Here is a 19,063-nt window from a genome sequence, read left to right as displayed (position 1 = left end):
GCTGGGATTACAGGCGTGAGCCTCCGTGCCCAGACTTCAGCTTTTTTTCTTAATGTCTTTGTGTAATATGAAGGCATTCTCTTTAATTGTTAAAAAGCTTGCCTACCACTGCTTCAAAATATTACTGTCAGTTGGCACAGCTTCCGATTATATTGATGTCATCTCCCTCCTTTTAAACATGTTACCATATTGGCACTGTATTTCCCCTAGCCCATTGATCACTTGAGAGTTAGTCATAGTCCTCGTGCTGTTTCACTCCTAAACGTTTAAGCATGCCTTTCCTAAGAGCAGACAGTACAGTTAAGACACTCAGGAAGTTTAGCAATGAGCTAACACAGAACCTTACATTTCTCCACATACCCCATAAATGCCTTTTTTAGAGCCTTTGAGCCTGGAATGCAGAGTCCAGGACCGTATGTTGTATTCGATTGTGTCATCCCTTCAGTCTCCTTTATCAGAAATGTTCCCCCACCCCCTTGTTTTCTCTCATCCTCTTGAGGAGTCCAGACCCTGGTTGCATGGCACGCCCTCTCTGGACTCTTCCTGCTGTCTCCTCGAGGTGAGCTTCAGTCTCCTACTCGTGATGCTGGTTCATCTCAGCAGCACTGAGGGGCCTGAGCTCAGTTTGATCGTTTGTTTAAGGTGGTGCCTGCCAGATTTCTCCACAGAAAAGGGCCCCATACTTTTATTTGCTCTTCAGCCTGTGTATTCCTTCCTTTCTTGCCAGCTTGTGGGTGGCTTCTCTAGCAGCTTCTGTAAGATACTCCGTTTGGCAGTTGTAGTTGTTTCAGCAGGAGAGGTGTCTGCATACCTGACCACCACATGGCTAGAAGTCGATCCATCCTCTAGCGTAACCATCCTCCATGCTACTGTCCCTGGGGCACTGAGGCCCTCCTCAGTGACTTCCTCCACCTCATCTTCCGCCATCTCCAAGCCACCAGTGTCCAATGGACTACTGATATGTCCCAAACTCATCATTTGTTTATTCACCAATTCAGAGCCCACCTTTTTTTCAGCACTGAGCTAGCCTCTCCTTGCTAGAAGCTTACGGTCGAAGGTCTCCAGCCATCAGAAGAAGCACGTGGAGCGTTGCATCCGTGTTGTGGTTATTCATCCAGCATGCGTTGAGTAAGGGTTGCACCTGTGCCTGGCATTATGCATTGAGTGGGGAGATGGGCATTGGCACGTACAGTGGGGTGTTCTAAGTACACTGAGGGCTCAGGTGCCCTGGCTTATAGAGCGGGGAGGGAGGCAGGAGCAGGGAAGGTGTTTCAGAAGTGCCATCTTTTTTTTTTTTGGAAATGGAATCTTGTTCTGTCGCCTGGTCTGGAGTGCAATGGCACGATCTCAGCTCACTGCAGCCTCCACCTCCCAGGTTCAAGCGATTCTCATGCCTCAGTCCCCAAGTAGCTGGGATCACAGGCACACACCACCATGCCCGGCAAATATTTTGTATTTTTAGTAGAGGCAGAGTTTTGCCATGTTGGCCAGGCTGGTCTTAAACTCCTGGCCTCAAGTGATCTGCTCACCTCAGCCTCCTAAAGTGTTGGGATTACAGGCATGAGCCACTGTGCCAGGTCTAGAAGTGCCATCTTAACTGAACCTGAAAGATGAAAGTTCTCCAGATGAACCTGAAAGTTCTCCAAATGAAAAGGTGGGAGGGGATGACAGGTTTAGGCCCAGAGCCTCTGGTGACACAGGGTGGGCATCATTGGTCACTTTTTCCTCAAGGGAGGGGCGTCACACGGGTGATAGGGTAGGAGCTATAAGCATGTTGATAGTGCCGCCTCTGCCCATCTGGCCTGGCATGCCCTGAGCCCTCCGTCCCACCTGTGGAACTCATAAGCCCTGACAGCCCACCCACTCCTGATTCATTATCCACACCCCTGTGCTTCCACTGTGCCTGGAACAAGCTTTCTTCAGGGGGAAGGGAGGCTGGAACTATGTTGTAGTTACCTATTTGTCCTCCCTTCCAAACTGTGAGTTCTTGGAGGTGGAAGGATGCTGCAGGATCTGGCTCAGGACGAAGGCAGTTGGTGAACAGACACGTGTGTTTGTGACTCACAGTGATCTCAGACAAGTTCCTCTGTCTAGTCGAACTTCCTTTATTCCATCTGTAACACTCAAGAGTAGAATAGGTGGTTTTTCTGAGGATACTTCAACTCTAAAATGTATGAACTTGTGAACTAGGTATTTAGTTTTCCTCGTAATCAAGATTGTGTGTGGGGGGGGAGGGGGGTTCTGATTAGAGGGAGGATGAAGAGAGGTGTATGGGGGTTTTTTTTGTTTTTTGTTTGTTTGTTTGTTTCTGAGATGGAGTCTCACTCTGTCACCCAGGCTGGAGTGCAGTGGCGCGATTTCGGCTCACTGCAACCTCTGCCTCCTGGGTTCAAGTGATTCTCCTGCCTCAGCCTCCTGAGTAGCTGGGATTACAGGTGTGCACCACCATGCCCAGCTATTTTTTGTATTTTTAATAGAGATGGGGTTTCGCCATGTTGGCCAGGCTGGTCTCGAACTCCTGACCTCAGGTGATCCACCTGCCTTGGCCTCCCAAAGTGCTGGGATTATAGGCATGAGCCACCGCACCTCGCAGGTTTCTTTGAAAAAGTTTGTGTTTTGGCAAACACCATAAACCCCCTGGGGGACAGCCTTGGGGAGTCACCTGGCACCCTAGCCCAGCCTCCCTCCCTTGGGTCCTGCGGTGAAGGCTCAGTGAGGGTGTGCAAATGCCCAGGTCACCCTGGGACTGGGCAGGCCCTCTGGGCTAAGAGTAAACTCATTTGGAGTACCTATTTTCTATTATTGTTTTTTATTTGTTAAATTGAAAGGGTACAAGTGCAGTTTTGTTGCGTGGATATATTGTATAGTAGTGAAGTCTGAGCTTTCAGTGTAGCCATCACCTGAAGAGTGGACATTGTACCCGTTAAGTAATGTCTCATCCCTCACCCCCTCCCACCCTTCCCAGTCTCCAGTGTCTGCCATTCCTCACTCTGTCTGTGTGCACATGCTATTCAGCTCCTGCTTCTAAGTGAGAACGTACGGTATTTGACTTTCTGTGTCTGAGCTGTGTCACTGAAGACAGTGGACTCCAGCTCCATCCACGTTTTTTATCATTTTTACCTGCACTCCACACCCAGCACAATCCAGGCTTCTTTGTGGGTTTTTTGAAATTTGTCTTTAATTATAAAAGTAGCAGCCAGCAAATTAACAAACACCCATGTGCCTTTCATTACACAGAATTGAAAATCATACTATATTTGCTTCAAGTAATTTCCATTAGAAAGAACTAGAATATTACAGTAGAGTTAAAGACCCTTTATTTCCCATCTTCAGTGCTATTAAGAGTTCATTTAGGGCCAGGCATGGTGGCTCACGCCTGTAATTCCAGCACTTTGGGAGGCCCAGGTGGGTGGATCACCTGAGGTCAGGAGTTCAAGACCAGCCTGGCCAACATGGCAAAACCCCGTCTCTACTAAAAATACAAAAATTAGCTGGGCGTGGTGGTGCGCATCTGTAATCTCAGCTACTTGGGAGGCTGAGGCAGGAGAATCGCTTGAACTCAGGAGGGAGGCAGAGCCTATATGCAGTAAGCCGAGATTGCGCCACTGCACTCCAGCATGGGTGACAGAGCAAGACTCCATCTCAAAAAAAAAAAAAAAAAGTTCATTCATTGTACACTTAGAAATAGTTAAAAAGGTAAACTTTGTTTTGTGTATATATATATATATATAAAATTTATTTTTTTGAGACATATATACGTGTCTGGTTCGTTTGCCCAGGCAGGAGTAGGAGTGCAGTGGCATGATCAACGGCTCACTGCAGCCTCAACTTTCTAGGCTCAAGTGATCCTCCTGCCTCAGCCTCCCAAGTAGCTAGGATTACAGGCACACACCACCACGCCCAGCTAATTTTTTTGTTTGTTTGTTTGTTTTCTGTAGAGACAGGGTTTTGCTATGTTGCCCAGGCTGGTCTCAAACTCCTGAGCTCAAGCGATCCACCTGCCTCGCCTCCCAAAGTGCTGGGATTACAAGTGTAAGCCACCACACCTGACCTGTTTTGTATATTTTACCACAATAAAAAGCCTTTAAAACCCCAAGCAGACAGTTCATTTTCATTCAGGCCCAACTCGGAATCTGATCACAGCGGGGTTTCCCCCCTTTCTAGCGAGTAGCTGAAGAATTATTTTCTCTCCTTGATGGTATAACTGTCGCTGTGGGTGTTGCTCCCCCGCCGCTCCAGTGGTTTGGTTTTTTTTTTTTTTTTTTTTTGAGACGGAGTCTTGCTCTGTTGTCTAGGCTGGAGTGCAGTGGCGTGATCTCAGCTCACTGTGACCTCTGCCTCCTGGGTTCAGGCGATTCTTCTCCCTCAGCCTTCTGCGTAGCTGGGACTTAACAGGCACCTGCCACTAGGCCCGGCTCATTTTTGTATTTTTAGTAGAGACGGAGTTTCACCATGTTGGCCAGGTTGGGCTCGAACTCCAGACCTCAGGTGAGAGCCACTGCACCCAGCCGGCCCCTCAGTCTTTTCCTTCTCAATCAGTGGCACCACCATCTTCCCAGGCTTTGGACATGGTCCCTGACTCACCCCTGCCCCTCACCCCCACATTAATCCACCAGCGAGCTCTGTTGCTTCACCACCTAGACCAGCCCCAAATCCTCAGCTGCCCCGACCCTGGGCCACACCCGGACCGGACCACTGCTAGAGGCCTCTCATGGGCCCTTCCTGTTTTTCTCTTGCATTTCCCGGGCTTTCTGGCACAAGATGCCCCAGAAGCAGAATCACATATCTCTCCTGGGAGCCAATCCAGTGTGTTTACTGCCCCTGGAGTGTTATTGTTGGCCTTAGAATATATCCCACTACAGGTTTCCAGAGCACTGTAGTCAAAAGTTATTTGAAATAAATCTTTTCTCTGTGGTATATTGTCAATTTGGTATAGAATTAAATTTGTTTCTTTTCTTTTTTCTTTTCTTTTTTTTTTTTTTTTTCCAGAAGACAGGGTCTCAGCCAGGCATGGTGGCTCATGCCTGTAATCCTAGCACTTTGGGAAGCCAAGGTGGGTGGATCGCCTGAGGTCAGGAATTCAAGACCAGCCTGGCCAGCACGGTGAAACCCCATCTCTGCTAAAAATACAAAAATTAGCCGGGCGTGTTGGCAGGTACCTGTAATCCCAGCTACTCGGGAATCTGAGGCAGGAGAACGCTTGAACTCAAGAGTCGGAGGTTGCAGTGAGCCGAGATCACGCCATTGCACTCTAGCAAGACTGTGTCTCAAAAAAAAAAAAAAAAGAGAGAGGGTCTCGCTCTGTCACTCAGGCTGGAGTGCAGTGATGTTGTCATGGCTCACTGCAGCCTCAGACTCCTGGGCTCAAGTAATCCTCCTGCCTCAGCATCCCAAAGTGCTGGGATTGTAGGCTGAAGCCACCATGCCTGGCCCAAACTCATTTGTTTTTATTTGCATTAAGTGTAATAAGGTTTTGTTACTTTTAGTTTGAATTTTATTTTGGGTAATATAAACATTTACATGATTCAGAAGTCAGAATTACACTGAGGCATGTTCAGCTAGGTCTCACTCCTGTGCCTGTACCCTTACCTTTTTCCCCCTACCCCATGCAGGGAATCAATTTCATTAGTTCCTGGTGTGTCCTTCCTTAATACCCCCCCCTTCTTTCTTAGGTAGAATGCAGTACATATGTTTGTGCTTTGCTCCCTTTGCTTCACAGTGGATCCTGGAAATCACTCCATCGCAGTTCTTAGAGCTCTTGTTTAGTCCCTTTGGATCTGCACAGTACTCCAGTGTGTGGGTGCACCATAAGTTTATTCAACAAGTGCTCTGGTGATAGGGATTGGGAGTATTGGAAGCCTTTGGCTAGTAAAAATAATGCTGTAGCAAATAACATCATGCATATGTTCTTTGAGATTTCTGGAGGTGTCTCTTTAGCATAGATTTCTAGAAGGCATTCCTTATGTCATGCTTAGGTTTATAGTTTGACTTCATGGTGATTAAGGTATTTGGGAAATGCAAATGAGAGTTTCGAAGAAGCCAGATCTTTCCCATTAGTTCACTGTTTTTCTCTGACATCAGGACCGTCCAGGTTCCAGGGAGCAGCCCTGGCATTAGGCAGCGCCATGATGGATTGTGTAGAAGTAGCGATTCCCATCTGTCTGCTTTCTTGGCCCACTCTGCTGGTGGCTCCCCTTCTCTCCCTCCTTTATGGGGAGCTGCTTAGGGGTCCATTCTCAAAGGCTGATCTCTGGTGGGCCACAGGCCACACCTAGCTTCCCAGGGTTCTTCGTCATTTCCTATTGAGAGCTGTAAGACTTGGAGACTTGAAAAGGAAGCTCTGGCTGGGCACGGTGGCTCACGCCTGTAATCCCAGCACTTTGGGAGGCTGAGGCGGGTCGATCACCTGAGGTCAGGAGTTCGAGACCAGCGTGCCCAACATGGTGGAACCCCGTCTCTACTAAACATAACAAAAATTAGCCCGGCATGGTAGCACGCGCCTGTAATCCCAGCTACTCAGGAGGCTGAGGCAGGAGAATAACTTGAACCCGGCAGGCGGAGGTTGCAGTGAGCTGATATTATGCCATTGCACTCCAGCCTGGGCAACAGAGCGAGACTCCGTCTCAAAAAAAAAAAGAAAAAAAAGCGAGCTCTGTGCTGGGACAGATTAGGGACCCCTCTTTACAGCAAGAAAGACTGCCCTGTGGGTTGTAGGATGCCTTTGTGTATGCAATGGCTCTAGGTGACTCTGGCAGCCACATTCTGGGCCCTAAACTGCTGGAGGAAGATACAGGATACGGAGGAACTCAGGGGTGAGTCATAGTAGGGACAAGACATTCCCTCACTCTAAGACCTTGTCACTAGATTGGAACATCTCTTGCCTCCCTACACCAGACATGATGGTTCTGGAGAGATACGTCCTTGCAGCTTCTGAGTCCCAGCACTAACCAGCCTTCGGTAACTTCCCTACATCATTTGAGTTCTGGTTTCCCAAGGATGCTTGCCAGTGAGTGCCGTGGTGCCCTCATTGCACAGTCTGTGCAGTGTAGACAAGAGGGGAAGTCTCTTGGGGTAGACCAGCCGCAAGGTGGTGAGCAGCACTGATGTGCACCACATGGGACAGGGGAGTTGTGGGGCTGAGAACATGGAGGGTGAGAGTAGTCATGCTCTTTTCCAGAATGAACTGCTAACGAAGGGACTTGCAGGTGGCTGCTGCTTCTTTCCAAGCCGCCCCTGTTGTTGCTGAGGCTCTGGAGTCCTAGGAGGTTTCACGGTGGCATGCTAGACAGATTACTAGAGCATCATGGCCAGTTACTGATGCTGGGGCGTGGGGCCTCACGGTGGCCATTTCTGACGAGACCCCACCAGGCCAAAGTGATGTGTAGAGAAGGAGCTGCTTCTGTCACTAGAAAAGAATGGGGAAGCGTCCCACACTAGAATAGGTAGGGTGCTCTTCTGCACCAGCAGGAAGGGGATGTATGGCTCTGCCTGGACCACACCTTTTTCCTTGCTCTTCCCTCCGCATCTGCTGTGGCCAAGGCCATTCCTCACTAGGGAACATCTTGTGTTAAAGGCTCACGCCACCTGGGACCACTTCTCTTATCACCCCCAGGACCCTAGGCGGCAGTTTCCCGTGGCCTGAGTTAGCTGATACTTACATAGTGCCATTGTGCCTTTTCTCCTGTGATGCTCACAGTAAGGAGGCCTAGATAGGGTTACCTGTTGTCAAGATAAGGAAACTAAAGCACAGAACGCTGAGGTCATTTGCTGGGTTCATGTTTGGAAAGCGGCAAAGGATTTGAATGCAGGTTGGCTGGCTCCAAACCTGTGTGTGCTTTCCATGACACTGTACTGTGTGCCTCATTGAGCATTCATTCTAGAAAACCAAAAAGACACCCAAGCCCCGGCCTTCAAAAAGGAGACCCCCCTCCCCCATTTGGCTCCCTTTCCAGCAGTCGAAGGCCTCTTGTCAGCCATCGAGCCCAGAGTCCCTTGAAGTGCGACTCATGCTGGGGTGGTATGCTCAGGAGCCACAGTGTTTCCGCTCAGAGGAAAGGGCTCTGATTCTCCTGCAGTGCTAGGAGACTTGTGGGTGGCCACAGTGCAGGTCAGGCACACCGGCCAGCACCACCCACAGCCCAAATTCCTAAAGAAATATTTGGGTCCCAGCTTGGCCCGAGTCTCTGTTGTCCTGGGGAAGAACATCAAGATCTGAGTGTATGATGGCCTGGGGCCTTGCATGTGGTGGGGGTCCAAGCCTGCCTCTGCTCACTTGTTCTGCAGACTGGCATGTTCTCTGTGATACTTACGTACTTGTTTAACACTTCAGGGAAGAAAAGTCAGAAGACCAGGACCTCCAGGGCCTCAAGGACAAACCCCTCAAGTTTAAAAAGGTGAAGAAAGATAAGAAAGAAGAGAAAGAGGGCAAGCATGAGCCCGTGCAGCCGTCAGCCCACCACTCTGCCGAGCCCGCAGAGGCAGGCAAAGCAGAGACATCAGAAGGGTCGGGCTCCGCCCCGGCTGTGCCGGAAGCTTCTGCCTCCCCCAAACAGCGGCGCTCCATCATCCGTGACCGGGGACCCATGTATGATGACCCCACCCTGCCTGAAGGCTGGACACGGAAGCTTAAGCAAAGGAAATCTGGCCGCTCTGCTGGGAAGTATGATGTGTATTTGATCAAGTAAGTAAGAGCAACTCCTGTCTCTACAGGGCAGGGAGGGCAGGGACAGGGATCCCTCATGGAGCAGGAAAATGTATGTGCCCAGGGCGGAGGCGGGGGGAACATAAACAATGAACACTGAGACCAGGTAGGCTTGAAATGACCGTGTACAGAGGTCGCTGCCCTGAGTGGGAAGTTCTCAAGGTAGCAGGTCCTCTATCCTTTCCACACCTCGAGTCCTTATCTGGGGATGGAATAGCTGCAGAAGCAGAGGAACTTGCAGAGCCAGGGGTTCAGAGGGGTGAAGAAGCATGTTTCAGTTCTGCCTCTTAAATGATCCCAAAAAGGTTAGCAGTTTTCAAATGACATTTGCAGCCAGCTTCATTTAATTCCATAACCCTGAGAAGGGTGAGCAAAGGATTATCTTGTTGAAACTGATTCCTGGAGAGACTGAGCACCATACCTGAGTTCAAAATTGGGAATGTTCTAGATGGTGACTCAGGCCCAGGCACCAACCAGCAGAATGGGCCTCAGCCCGACAGCCCTTCTGTACCAGGCCTGACTCTTTGGTTGCTGAACTTTGGAGAGGCCTGGGGGTTCAGCGGCAGGCAGACGAGTGAGTGGCTTTGGTGACAGGTCCTCAGGGGCAGCCAGGCAGTGTGACTCTTGTTCAATAGTAACGTTTATCAGAGCGTTGTCACCACCATCCACTCTGCCCTATCTCTGACATTGCTATGGAGAGCCTCTAATTGTTCCTTGTGTCTTTCTGTTTGTCCCCACAGTCCCCAGGGAAAAGCCTTTCGCTCTAAAGTGGAGCTGATTGCGTACTTCGAAAAGGTAGGCGACACATCCCTGGACCCTAATGATTTTGACTTCACGGTAACTGGGAGAGGGAGCCCCTCCCGGCGAGAGCAGAAACCACCTAAGAAGCCCAAATCTCCCAAAGCTCCAGGAACTGGCAGAGGCCGGGGACGCCCCAAAGGGAGCGGCACCACGAGACCCAAGGCGGCCACGTCAGAGGGTGTGCAGGTGAAAAGGGTCCTGGAGAAAAGTCCTGGGAAGCTCCTTGTCAAGATGCCTTTTCAAACTTCGCCAGGGGGCAAGGCTGAGGGGGGTGGGGCCACCACATCCACCCAGGTCATGGTGATCAAACGCCCCGGCAGGAAGCGAAAAGCCGAGGCCGACCCTCAGGCCATTCCCAAGAAACGGGGCCGAAAGCCGGGGAGTGTGGTGGCAGCCGCTGCCGCCGAGGCCAAAAAGAAAGCCGTGAAGGAGTCTTCTATCCGATCTGTGCAGGAGACCGTACTCCCCATCAAGAAGCGCAAGACCCGGGAGACAGTCAGCATCGAGGTCAAGGAAGTGGTGAAGCCCCTGCTGGTGTCCACCCTCGGTGAGAAGAGCGGGAAAGGACTGAAGACCTGTAAGAGCCCTGGGCGGAAAAGCAAGGAGAGCAGCCCCAAGGGGCGCAGCAGCAGCGCCTCCTCGCCCCCCAAGAAGGAGCACCACCACCATCACCACCACTCAGAGTCCCCAAAGGCCCCTGTGCCGCTGCTCCCACCCCTGCCCCCACCTCCACCCGAGCCCGAGAGCTCCGAGGACCCCACCAGCCCCCCTGAGCCCCAGGACTTGAGCAGCAGCGTCTGCAAAGAGGAGAAGATGCCCAGAGGAGGCTCACTGGAGAGCGATGGCTGCCCCAAGGAGCCAGCTAAGACTCAGCCCGCGGTTGCCACCGCCGCCACGGCCGCAGAAAAGTACAAACACCGAGGGGAGGGAGAGCGCAAAGACATTGTTTCATCCTCCATGCCAAGGCCAAACAGAGAGGAGCCTGTGGACAGCCGGACGCCCGTGACCGAGAGAGTTAGCTGACTTTACACAGAGCGGATTGCAAAGCAAACCAACAAGAATAAAGGCAGCTGTTGTCTCTTCTCCTTATGGGTAGGGCTCTGACAAAGCTTCCCGATTAACTGAAATAAAAAATATTTTTTTTTCTTTCAGTAAACTTAGAGTTTCGTGGCTTCAGGGTGGGAGTAGTTGGAGCATTGGGGATGTTTTTCTTACCGACAAGCACAGTCAGGTTGAAGACCTAACCAGGGCCAGAAGTAGCTTTGCACTTTTCTAAACTAGGCTCCTTCAACAAGGCTTGCTGCAGATACTACTGACCAGACAAGCTGTTGACCAGGCACCTCCCCTCCCGCCCAAACCTTTCCCCCATGTGGTCGTTAGAGACAGAGCAGTTGAGAGGACACTCCCGTTTTCGGTGCCATCAGTGCCCCGTCTGCAGCTCCCCCAGCTCCCCCCACCTCCCCCACTCCCAACCACGTTGGGACAGGGAGGTGTGAGGCAGGAGAGACAGTTGGATTCTTTCGAGAAGATGGATATGACCAGTGGCCATGGCCTGTGCGATCCCACCCGTGGCGGCTCAAGTCTGGCCCCACACCAGCCCCAATCCAAAACTGGCAAGGACGCTTCACAGGACAGGAAAGTGGCACCTGTCTGCTCCAGCTCTGGCATGGCTAGGAGGGAGTCGTCCCTTGAACTACTGGGTGTAGACTGGCCTGAACCACAGGAGAGGATGGCCCAGGGTGAGGTGGCATGGTCCATTCTCAAGGGACGTCCTCCAACGGGTGGCGCTAGAAAGGCCATGGAGGCAGTAGGACAAGGCGCAGGCAGGCTGGCCCGGGGTCAGGCCGGGCAGGGCACAGCGGGGTGAGAGGGATTCCTAATCACTCAGAGCAGTGTGTGACTGGTAGTTAGGGACTCAGTGGACAGGGGAGGGGCGAGGGGGCAGGAGAAGAAAATGTTCTTCCAGTTACTTTCCAATTCTCCTTTAGGGACAGCTTAGAATTATTTGCACTATTGAGTCTTCATGTTCCCACTTCAAAACAAACGATGCTCTGAGAGCAAACTGGCTTGAATTGGTGACATTTAGTCCCTCAAGCCACCAGATGTGAGTGTTGAGAACTACCTGGATTTGTATATATACCTGCGCTTGTTTTAAAGTGGGCTCAGCACATAGGGTTCCCACGAAGCTCCGAAACTCTAAGTGTTTGCTGCAATTTTATAAGGACTTCCTGATTGGTTTCTCTTCTCCCCTTCCATTTCTGCCTTTTGTTCATTTCATCCTTTCACTTCTTTCCCTTCCTCCATCCTCCTTCTTCCTAGTTCATCCCTTCTCTTCCAGGCAGCCGCAGTGCCCAACCACACTTGTCGGCTCCAGTCCCTAGAACTCTGCCTGCCCTTTGTCCTCCTGCTGCCAGTACCAGCCCCACCCTGTTTTGAGCCCTGAGGAGGCCTTGGGCTCTGCTGAGTCCGACCTGGCCTGTCTGTGAAGAGCAAGAGAGCAGCAAAGTCTTGCTCTCCTAGGTAGCCCCCTCTTCCCTGGTAAGAAAAAGCAAAAGGCATTTCCCACCCTGAACAACGAGCCTTTTCACCCTTCTACTCTAGAGAAGTGGACTGGAGGAGCTGGGCCCGATTTGGTAGTTGAGGAAAGCACAGAGGCCTCCTGTGGCCTGCCAGTCATCGAGTGGCCCAACAGGGGCTCCATGCCACCCGACCTTGACCTCACTCAGAAGTCCAGAGTCTAGCGTAGTGCAGGAGGGCAGTAGCGGTACCAATGCAGAACTCCCAAGACCCGAGCCAGGACCAGCACCTAGGTCCCCAGCCCTTCCTCTGCTCCCCTTTTTCCCTCGGAGTTCTTCTTGAATGGAAATGTTTTGCTTTTGCTTGATGCAGACAGTGGGGCCAGAACACCACACATTTCACTATCTGGTCCATAGCTGTGGTGTAGGGGCTTAGAGGCATGGGCTTGCTGTGGGTTTTTAATTGATCAGTTTTCATTTGGGATCCCATCTTTTTAACCTCTGTTCAGGAAGTCCTTATCTAGCTGCATATCTTCATCATATTGGTATATCCTTTTCTGTGTTTACAGAGATGTCTCTTATATCTAAATCTGTCCAACTGAGAAGTACCTTATCAAAGTAGCAAATGAGACAGCAGTCTTATGCTTCCAGAAACACCCACAGGCATGTCCCATGTGAGCTGCTGCCATGAACTGTCAAGTGTGTGTTGTCTTGTGTATTTCAGTTATTGTCCCTGGCTTCCTTACTATGGTGTAATCATGAAGGAGTGAAACATCATAGAAACTGTCTAGCACTTCCTTGCCAGTCTGTAGTGATCAGGAACCATAGTTGACAGTTCCAATCAGTAGCTTAAGAAAAAACCGTGTTTGTCTCTTCTGGAATGGTTAGAAGTGAGGGAGTTTGCCCCGTTCTGTTTGTAGAGTCTCATAGTTGGACTTTCTAGCATATATGTATCCATTTCCTTATGCTGTAAAAGCTAGTCCTGCAACCAAACTCCCATCAGCCCAATCCCTGATCCCTGATCCCTGATCCCTTCCACCTGCTCTGCTGATGACCCCCACAGCTTCACTTCTGACTCTTCCCCAGGAAGGGAAGGGGGGTCAGAGGAGAGGGTGAGTCCTCCAGAACTCTTCCTCCAAGGACAGAAGGCTCCTGCCCCCATAGTGGCCTCGTATTCCTGGCACTACCAAAGGACACTTCCACGAGAGCGCAGCATCCGACCAGGTTGTCACTGAGAAGATGTTTATTTTGGTCAGTTGGGTTTTTATGCATTATACTTAGTCAAATGAAATGTGGCTTCTGGAATCATTGTCCAGAGCTGCTTCCCCATTACCTGGGTGTCATCTGGTCCTGGTAAGAGGAGTGCGTGGCCCACCAGGCACCCCTGTCACCCATGACAGTTCATTCAGGGCTGATTGGGCAGTCGTGGTTGGGAACACAGCATTTCAAGTGTCACTTTATTTCATTCGGGCCCCACCTGCAGCTCCCTCGTTCCCCAGTCTCTTTCCCTTCCAGTTTATTCCAGAGCTGCCAGTGGGGCCTGAGGCTCCTTAGGGTTTTCTCTCTGTTTCCCCCTTTCTTCCTCATTCCCTCTTCTTTCCCAAAGGCATCACGAGTCAGTCGCCTTTCAGCAGGCAGCCTTGGCGGTTTATCGCCCTGGCAGGCAGGGGCCCTGCAGCTCTCATGCTGTCCCTGCCTTGGGGTCAGGTTGACAGGAGGTTGGAGGGAAAGCCTTAAGCTGCAGGATTCTCACCAGCTGTGTCCGGCCCAGTTTTGGGGTGTGACCTCAATTTCAATTTTGTCTGTACTTGAACATTATGAAGATGGGGGCCTCTTTCAGTGAATTTGTGAACAGTAGAATTGACCAACAACTTTCCAGTACCCATGGGGCTAGGTCATTAAGGTCACATCCACAGTCTTCCCCACCCCTTGTTCCAGTTGTTAGTTACTACCTCCTCTCCTGACAATAGTGTATGTCGTCGAGCTCCCCCAAGGTCTACCCCTCCCGGCCCTGCCTGGTGGTGGGCTTGTCATAGCCAGTGGGATCGCCGGCCTCGACAGCTCAGTGAGCTGGAGATACTTGGTCACAGCCAGGCGCTAGCACAGCTCCCTTCTGCTGATGCTGTATTCCCATAACAAAAGGCACAGGGGACACCCAGAAACGCCACATCCCCCAATCCATCAGTGCCAAACTAGCCATCGGCCCCAGCTTCTCAGCTCGCTGGATGGCGGAAGCTGCTACTCGTGAGGGCCGATGCGGGTGCAGACAATCTTCTGTTGGGTGGCATCATTCCAGGCCCAAAGCATGAACAGTGCACCTGGGACAGGGAGCAGCCCCAAATTGTCACCTGCTTCTCTGCCCAGCTTTTCATTGCTGTGACAGTGATGGCGAAAGAGGGTAATAACCAGACACAAACTGCCAAGTTTGGTGGAGAAAGGAGTTTCTTTAGCTGACAGAACCTCTGAATTTTAAATCACTTAGTAAGCGGCTCAAGCCCAGGAGGGAGCAGAGGGGTACGAGCGGAGTCCCCTGCACGGGACCATCTGGAATTGGTTTAGCCCAAGTGGAGCCTGACAGCCAGAACTCTGTGTCCCCCCCGTTTAACCGCAGCTCCTTTTCCAGAGCATTCCAGTCAGGCTCTCTGGGCTGACTGGGCCAGGGGAGGTCACAGGTACCAGTTCTTTAAGAAGACCTTTGGGCATATACATTTTTAGCCTGTGTCGTTGCTCCAAATGGATTCCTGTTTCAAGTTCACACCTGCAGATTCTAGGACCTGTGTCCTAGACTTCAGGGAGTCAGCTGTTTGTAGAGTTCCTACCATGGAGCAGGTCGGGAGGGACCTGCCCGGTGGCTGGGCAGAGCCCTGCTCCCTCCGGGTCTTCCTGCTCCTCTCTCTGCTCTGACAGGATTTGTTGATTCTCTCCATTTTGATGTCTTTCTCTTTTAGATATTGTATCAATCTTTAGAAAAGGCATAGTCTACTTGTTATAAATTGCTAGGATACTGCCTCCCCCAGGGTCTGAAATTACATATTAGAGGGGAAAAGCTGAACACTGAAGTCAGTTCTCAACAATTTAGAAGGAAAACCTAGAAAACATTTGGCAGAAAATTACATTTCGATGTTTTTGAATGAATAAGAGCAAGCTTTTACAAAAATGCTGATCTAAAAATACTTAGCACTTGGCCTGACATGCCTGGTGAGCATTACAGGCAAGGGGAATCTGTGGAGGTAGCCAACCTGAGGACATGGCTTCTGACCCTGTCTTTTGGGAGTGGTATGGAAGGTGGAGCGTTCACCAGTGACCTGGAAGGCCCAGCACCACCCTACTTCCCACTCTTCTCATCTTGACAGAGCCTGCCCCAGCGCTGATGTGTCAGGAAAAACACCCAGGGAACTAGGAAGGCACTTCTGCCTGAGGGGCAGCCTGCCTTGCCCACTCCTGCTCTGCTCGCCTCGGATCAGCGGGCCTTCTGAGCTGGCGTCTCACTGCCTCCCCAAGGCCCCCTGCCTGCCCTGTCAGGAGGCAGAAGGAAGCAGGTGTGAGGGCAGTGCAAGGAGGGAGCACAACCCCCCCGCTCCTGCTCCGGGCTCTGACTTTGCACAGGCAGAGCCCAGACCCTGGAGGAAATCCTACCTTTGAATTCAAGAACATTTGGGGAATTTGGAAATCTCTTTCCCCGCAAACCCCCATTCTGTCCTACCTTTAATCAGGTCCTGCTCAGCAGTGAGAGCAGATGAGGTGAAAAGGCCAAGAGGTTTGGCTCCTGCCCACTGATAGCCCCTCTCCCTGCAGTGTTTGTGTGTCAAGTGGCAAAGCTGTTCTTCCTGGTGATCCTGATTATATCCAGTAACGCATAGACTGTGCGCATAGGCCTGCTTTGTCTCCTCTATCCTGGGCTTTCGTTTTGCTTTTTAGTTTTGCTTTTAGTTTTTCTGTCCCTTTTATTTAACGCACCGACTAGACACACAAAGCAGTTGAATTTTTATATATATATCTGTATATTGCACAATTATAAACTCATTTTGCTTGTGGCTCCACACACAAAAAAAGACCTGTTAAAATTATACCTGTTGCTTAATTACAATATTTCTGATAACCATAGCATAGGACAAGGGAAAATAAAAAAAGAAAAAAAAGAAAAAAAAATGACAAATCTGTCTGCTGGTCACTTCTTCTGTCCAAGCAGATTCGTGGTCTTTTCCTTGCTTCTTTCAAGGGCTTTCCTGTGCCAGATGAAGGAGGCTCCAGGCAGCACCCAGGTTTTGCACTCTTGTTTCTCCCATGCTTGTGAAAGAGGTCCCAAGGTTCTGGGTGCAGGAGCGCTCCCTTGGCCTGCTGAAGTCCGGAACGTAGTCGGCACAGCCTGGTCCCCTTCCACCTCTGGGAGCTGGAGTCCACTGGGGTGGCCTGACTCCCCCAGTCCCCTTCCCGTGACCTGGTCAGGGTGAGACCATGTGGAGTCAGCCTTGCAGGCCTCCCTGCCAGTAGGGTCCGAGTGTGTTTCATCCTTCCCACTCTGTCGAGCCTGGGGGCTGGAGCGGAGACGGGAGGCCTGGCCTGTCTGGGAACCTGTGAGCTGCACCAGGTAGAACGCCAGGGACCCCAGAATCATGTGCGTCAGTCCAATGGGTCCCCTCCAGGAAGTAGTGAAGACTCCAGAAATGTCCCTTTCTTCTCCCCCATCCTACGAGTAATTGCATTTGCTTTTGTAATTCTTAATGAGCAATATCTGCTAGAGAGTTTAGCTGTAACAGTTCTTTTTGATCATCTTTTTTTAATAATTAGAAACACCAAAAAAATCCAGAAACTTGTTCTTCCAAAGCAGAGAGCATTATAATCACCAGGGCCAAAAGCTTCCCTCCCTGCTGTCATTGCTTCTTCTGAGGCCTGAATCCAAAAGAAAAACAGCCATAGGCCCTTTCAGTGGCCAGGCTACCCGCGAGCCCCTCGGAGGACCAGGGCTGGGGCAGCCTCTGGGCCCACATCCGGGGCCAGCTTCGGCGTGTGTTCAGTGTTAGCAGTGGGTCATGATGCTCTTTCCCACCCAGCCTGGGATAGGGGCAGAGGAGGCGAGGAGGCCGTTGCTGCTGATGTTTGGCCGTGAACAGGTGGGTGTCTGCGTGCGTCCACGTGCATGTTTTCTGACTGACATGAAATCGACGCCCGAGTTAGCCTCACCCGGTGACCTCTAGCCCTGCCCGGATGGAGCGGGGCCCACCCGGTTCAGTGTTTCTGGGGAGCTGGACAGTGGAGTGCAAAAGGCTTGCAGAACTTGAAGCCTGCTCCCTCCCTTGCTACCGCGGCCTCCTTTCCATTTGATTTGTCACTGCTTCAATCAATAACAGCCGCTCCAGAGTCAGTAGTCAATGAATACATGACCAAATATCACCAGGACTGTTACTCAATGTGTGCCGAGCCCTTGCCCATGCTGGGCTCCCATGTATCTGGACACTGTAACGTGTGCTGTGTTTGCTCTCCTTCCCCTTCCTTCTTTGCCCTTTACTTGTCTTTCTGGGGTTTTTCTGTTTGGGTTTGGTTTGGTTTTTATTTCTCCTTTTGTGTTCCAAACATGAGGTTCTCTCTACTGGTCCTCTTAACTGTGGTGTTGAGGCTTATATTTGTGTAATTTTTGGTGGGTGAAAGGAATTTTGCTAAGTAAATCTCTTCTGTGTTTGAACTGAAGTCTGTATTGTAACTATGTTTAAAGTAATTGTTCCAGAGACAAATATTTCTAGACACTTTTTCTTTACAAACAAAAGCATTCGGAGGGAGGGGGATGGCGACTGAGATGAGAGGGGAGAGCTGAACAGATGACCCCTGCCCAGATCAGCCAGAAGCCACCCAAAGCAGTGGAGCCCAGGAGTCCCACTCCAAGCCAGCAAGCCGAATAGCTGATGTGTTGCCACTTTCCAAGTCACTGCAAAACCAGGTTTTGTTCCGCCCAGTGGATTCTTGTTTTGCTTCCCCTCCCCCCGAGATTATTACCACCATCCCGTGCTTTTAAGGAAAGACAAGATTGATGTTTCCTTCAGGGGAGCCAGGAGGGGATGTGTGTGCGCAGAGCTGAAGAGCTGCGGAGAATGGGGCTGGGCCCGCCCGAGCAGGAGGCTGGAACGCTCTGCTGTGGGCACAGGTCAGGCTAATGTTGGCAGATGCAGCTCTTCCTGGACAGGCCAGGTGGTGGGCATTCTCTCTCCAAGGTGTGCCCCATGGGCATTACTGTTTAAGACACTTCCGTCACATCCCACCCCATCCTCCAGGGCTCAACACTGTGACATCTCTATTCCCCACCCTCCCCTTCCCAGGGCAATAAAATGACCATGGAGGGGGCTTGCACTCTCTTGGCTGTCATCCGATCGCCAGCAAAATTTAGATGTGAGAAATCCCATTCCCATTTCATGGGAAAAACATCTCCTTAGAAAACCTCCCGAGACACCTGACAGCCCCTCCCTCCTCTGACTGTAGTGACCGTTGCATGCGGGGTGCAGCATCTGGAAGAGCTAGGCAGGGTGTCTGCACCCTCCTGAGTTGAAGTCATGCTCCCCCTGTGCCAGCCCAGAGGCCGAGAGCTATGGACAGCATTGCCAGTAACACAGGCCACCCTGTGCAGAAGGGAGCTGGCTCCAGCCTGGAAACCCGTCTGAGGTTGGGAGAGGTGCACTTGGGGCACGGGGAGAGGCCGGGACACACTTAGCTGGAGATGTCTCTGAAAGCCCTGTATCGTATTCACCTTCAGTTTTTGTGTTTTGGGACAATTACTTTAGAAAATAAGTAGGTCGTTTTAAAAACAAAAATTATTGATTGCTTTTTTGTAGTGTTCAGAAAAAAGGTTCTTTGTGTATAGCCAAATGACTGAAAGCACTGATATATTTAAAAACAAAAGGCAATTTATTAAGGAAATTTGTACCATTTCAGTAAACCTGTCTGAATGTACCTGTATACGTTTCAAAAACACCCCCCCCCACTGAATCCCTGTAACCTATTTATTATATAAAGAGTTTGCCTTATAAATTTACATAAAAATGTCCGTTTGTGTCTTTTG

The 19,063-nt window shown here is 50.8% G+C and overlaps 1 protein-coding gene across 5 annotated transcripts in view; it reads left to right on the top strand.

Annotated features, from left to right (window-relative positions):
• The window catches only part of MECP2 (methyl-CpG binding protein 2), a 75,182-nt gene extending 56,138 nt beyond the window's left edge, over positions 1 to 19,044 (top strand). For all 5 annotated transcript variants that reach the window (XM_054470922.2, XM_054470923.2, XM_054470924.2 and 2 more), the window contains 2 exons: positions 8,330 to 8,680; positions 9,442 to 19,044. In XM_054470922.2, the coding sequence (XP_054326897.1) occupies positions 8,330 to 8,680; positions 9,442 to 10,525 (1,435 nt within the window). In that variant the 3' untranslated portion in view covers positions 10,526 to 19,044. The remainder of the gene's footprint in view (positions 1 to 8,329; positions 8,681 to 9,441) is intronic.
• The last annotated feature ends 19 nt before the right edge of the window (positions 19,045 to 19,063 follow it).

The sequence above is a fragment of the Pongo pygmaeus genome, chromosome X (assembly GCF_028885625.2).
Source record: "Pongo pygmaeus isolate AG05252 chromosome X, NHGRI_mPonPyg2-v2.0_pri, whole genome shotgun sequence".
In the NCBI taxonomy this organism is placed as follows: Eukaryota; Metazoa; Chordata; class Mammalia; order Primates; family Hominidae; genus Pongo; species Pongo pygmaeus.
Note: the sequence above shows the minus strand (reverse complement) of the source record. Positions and strands in the feature narration are given on the sequence as shown.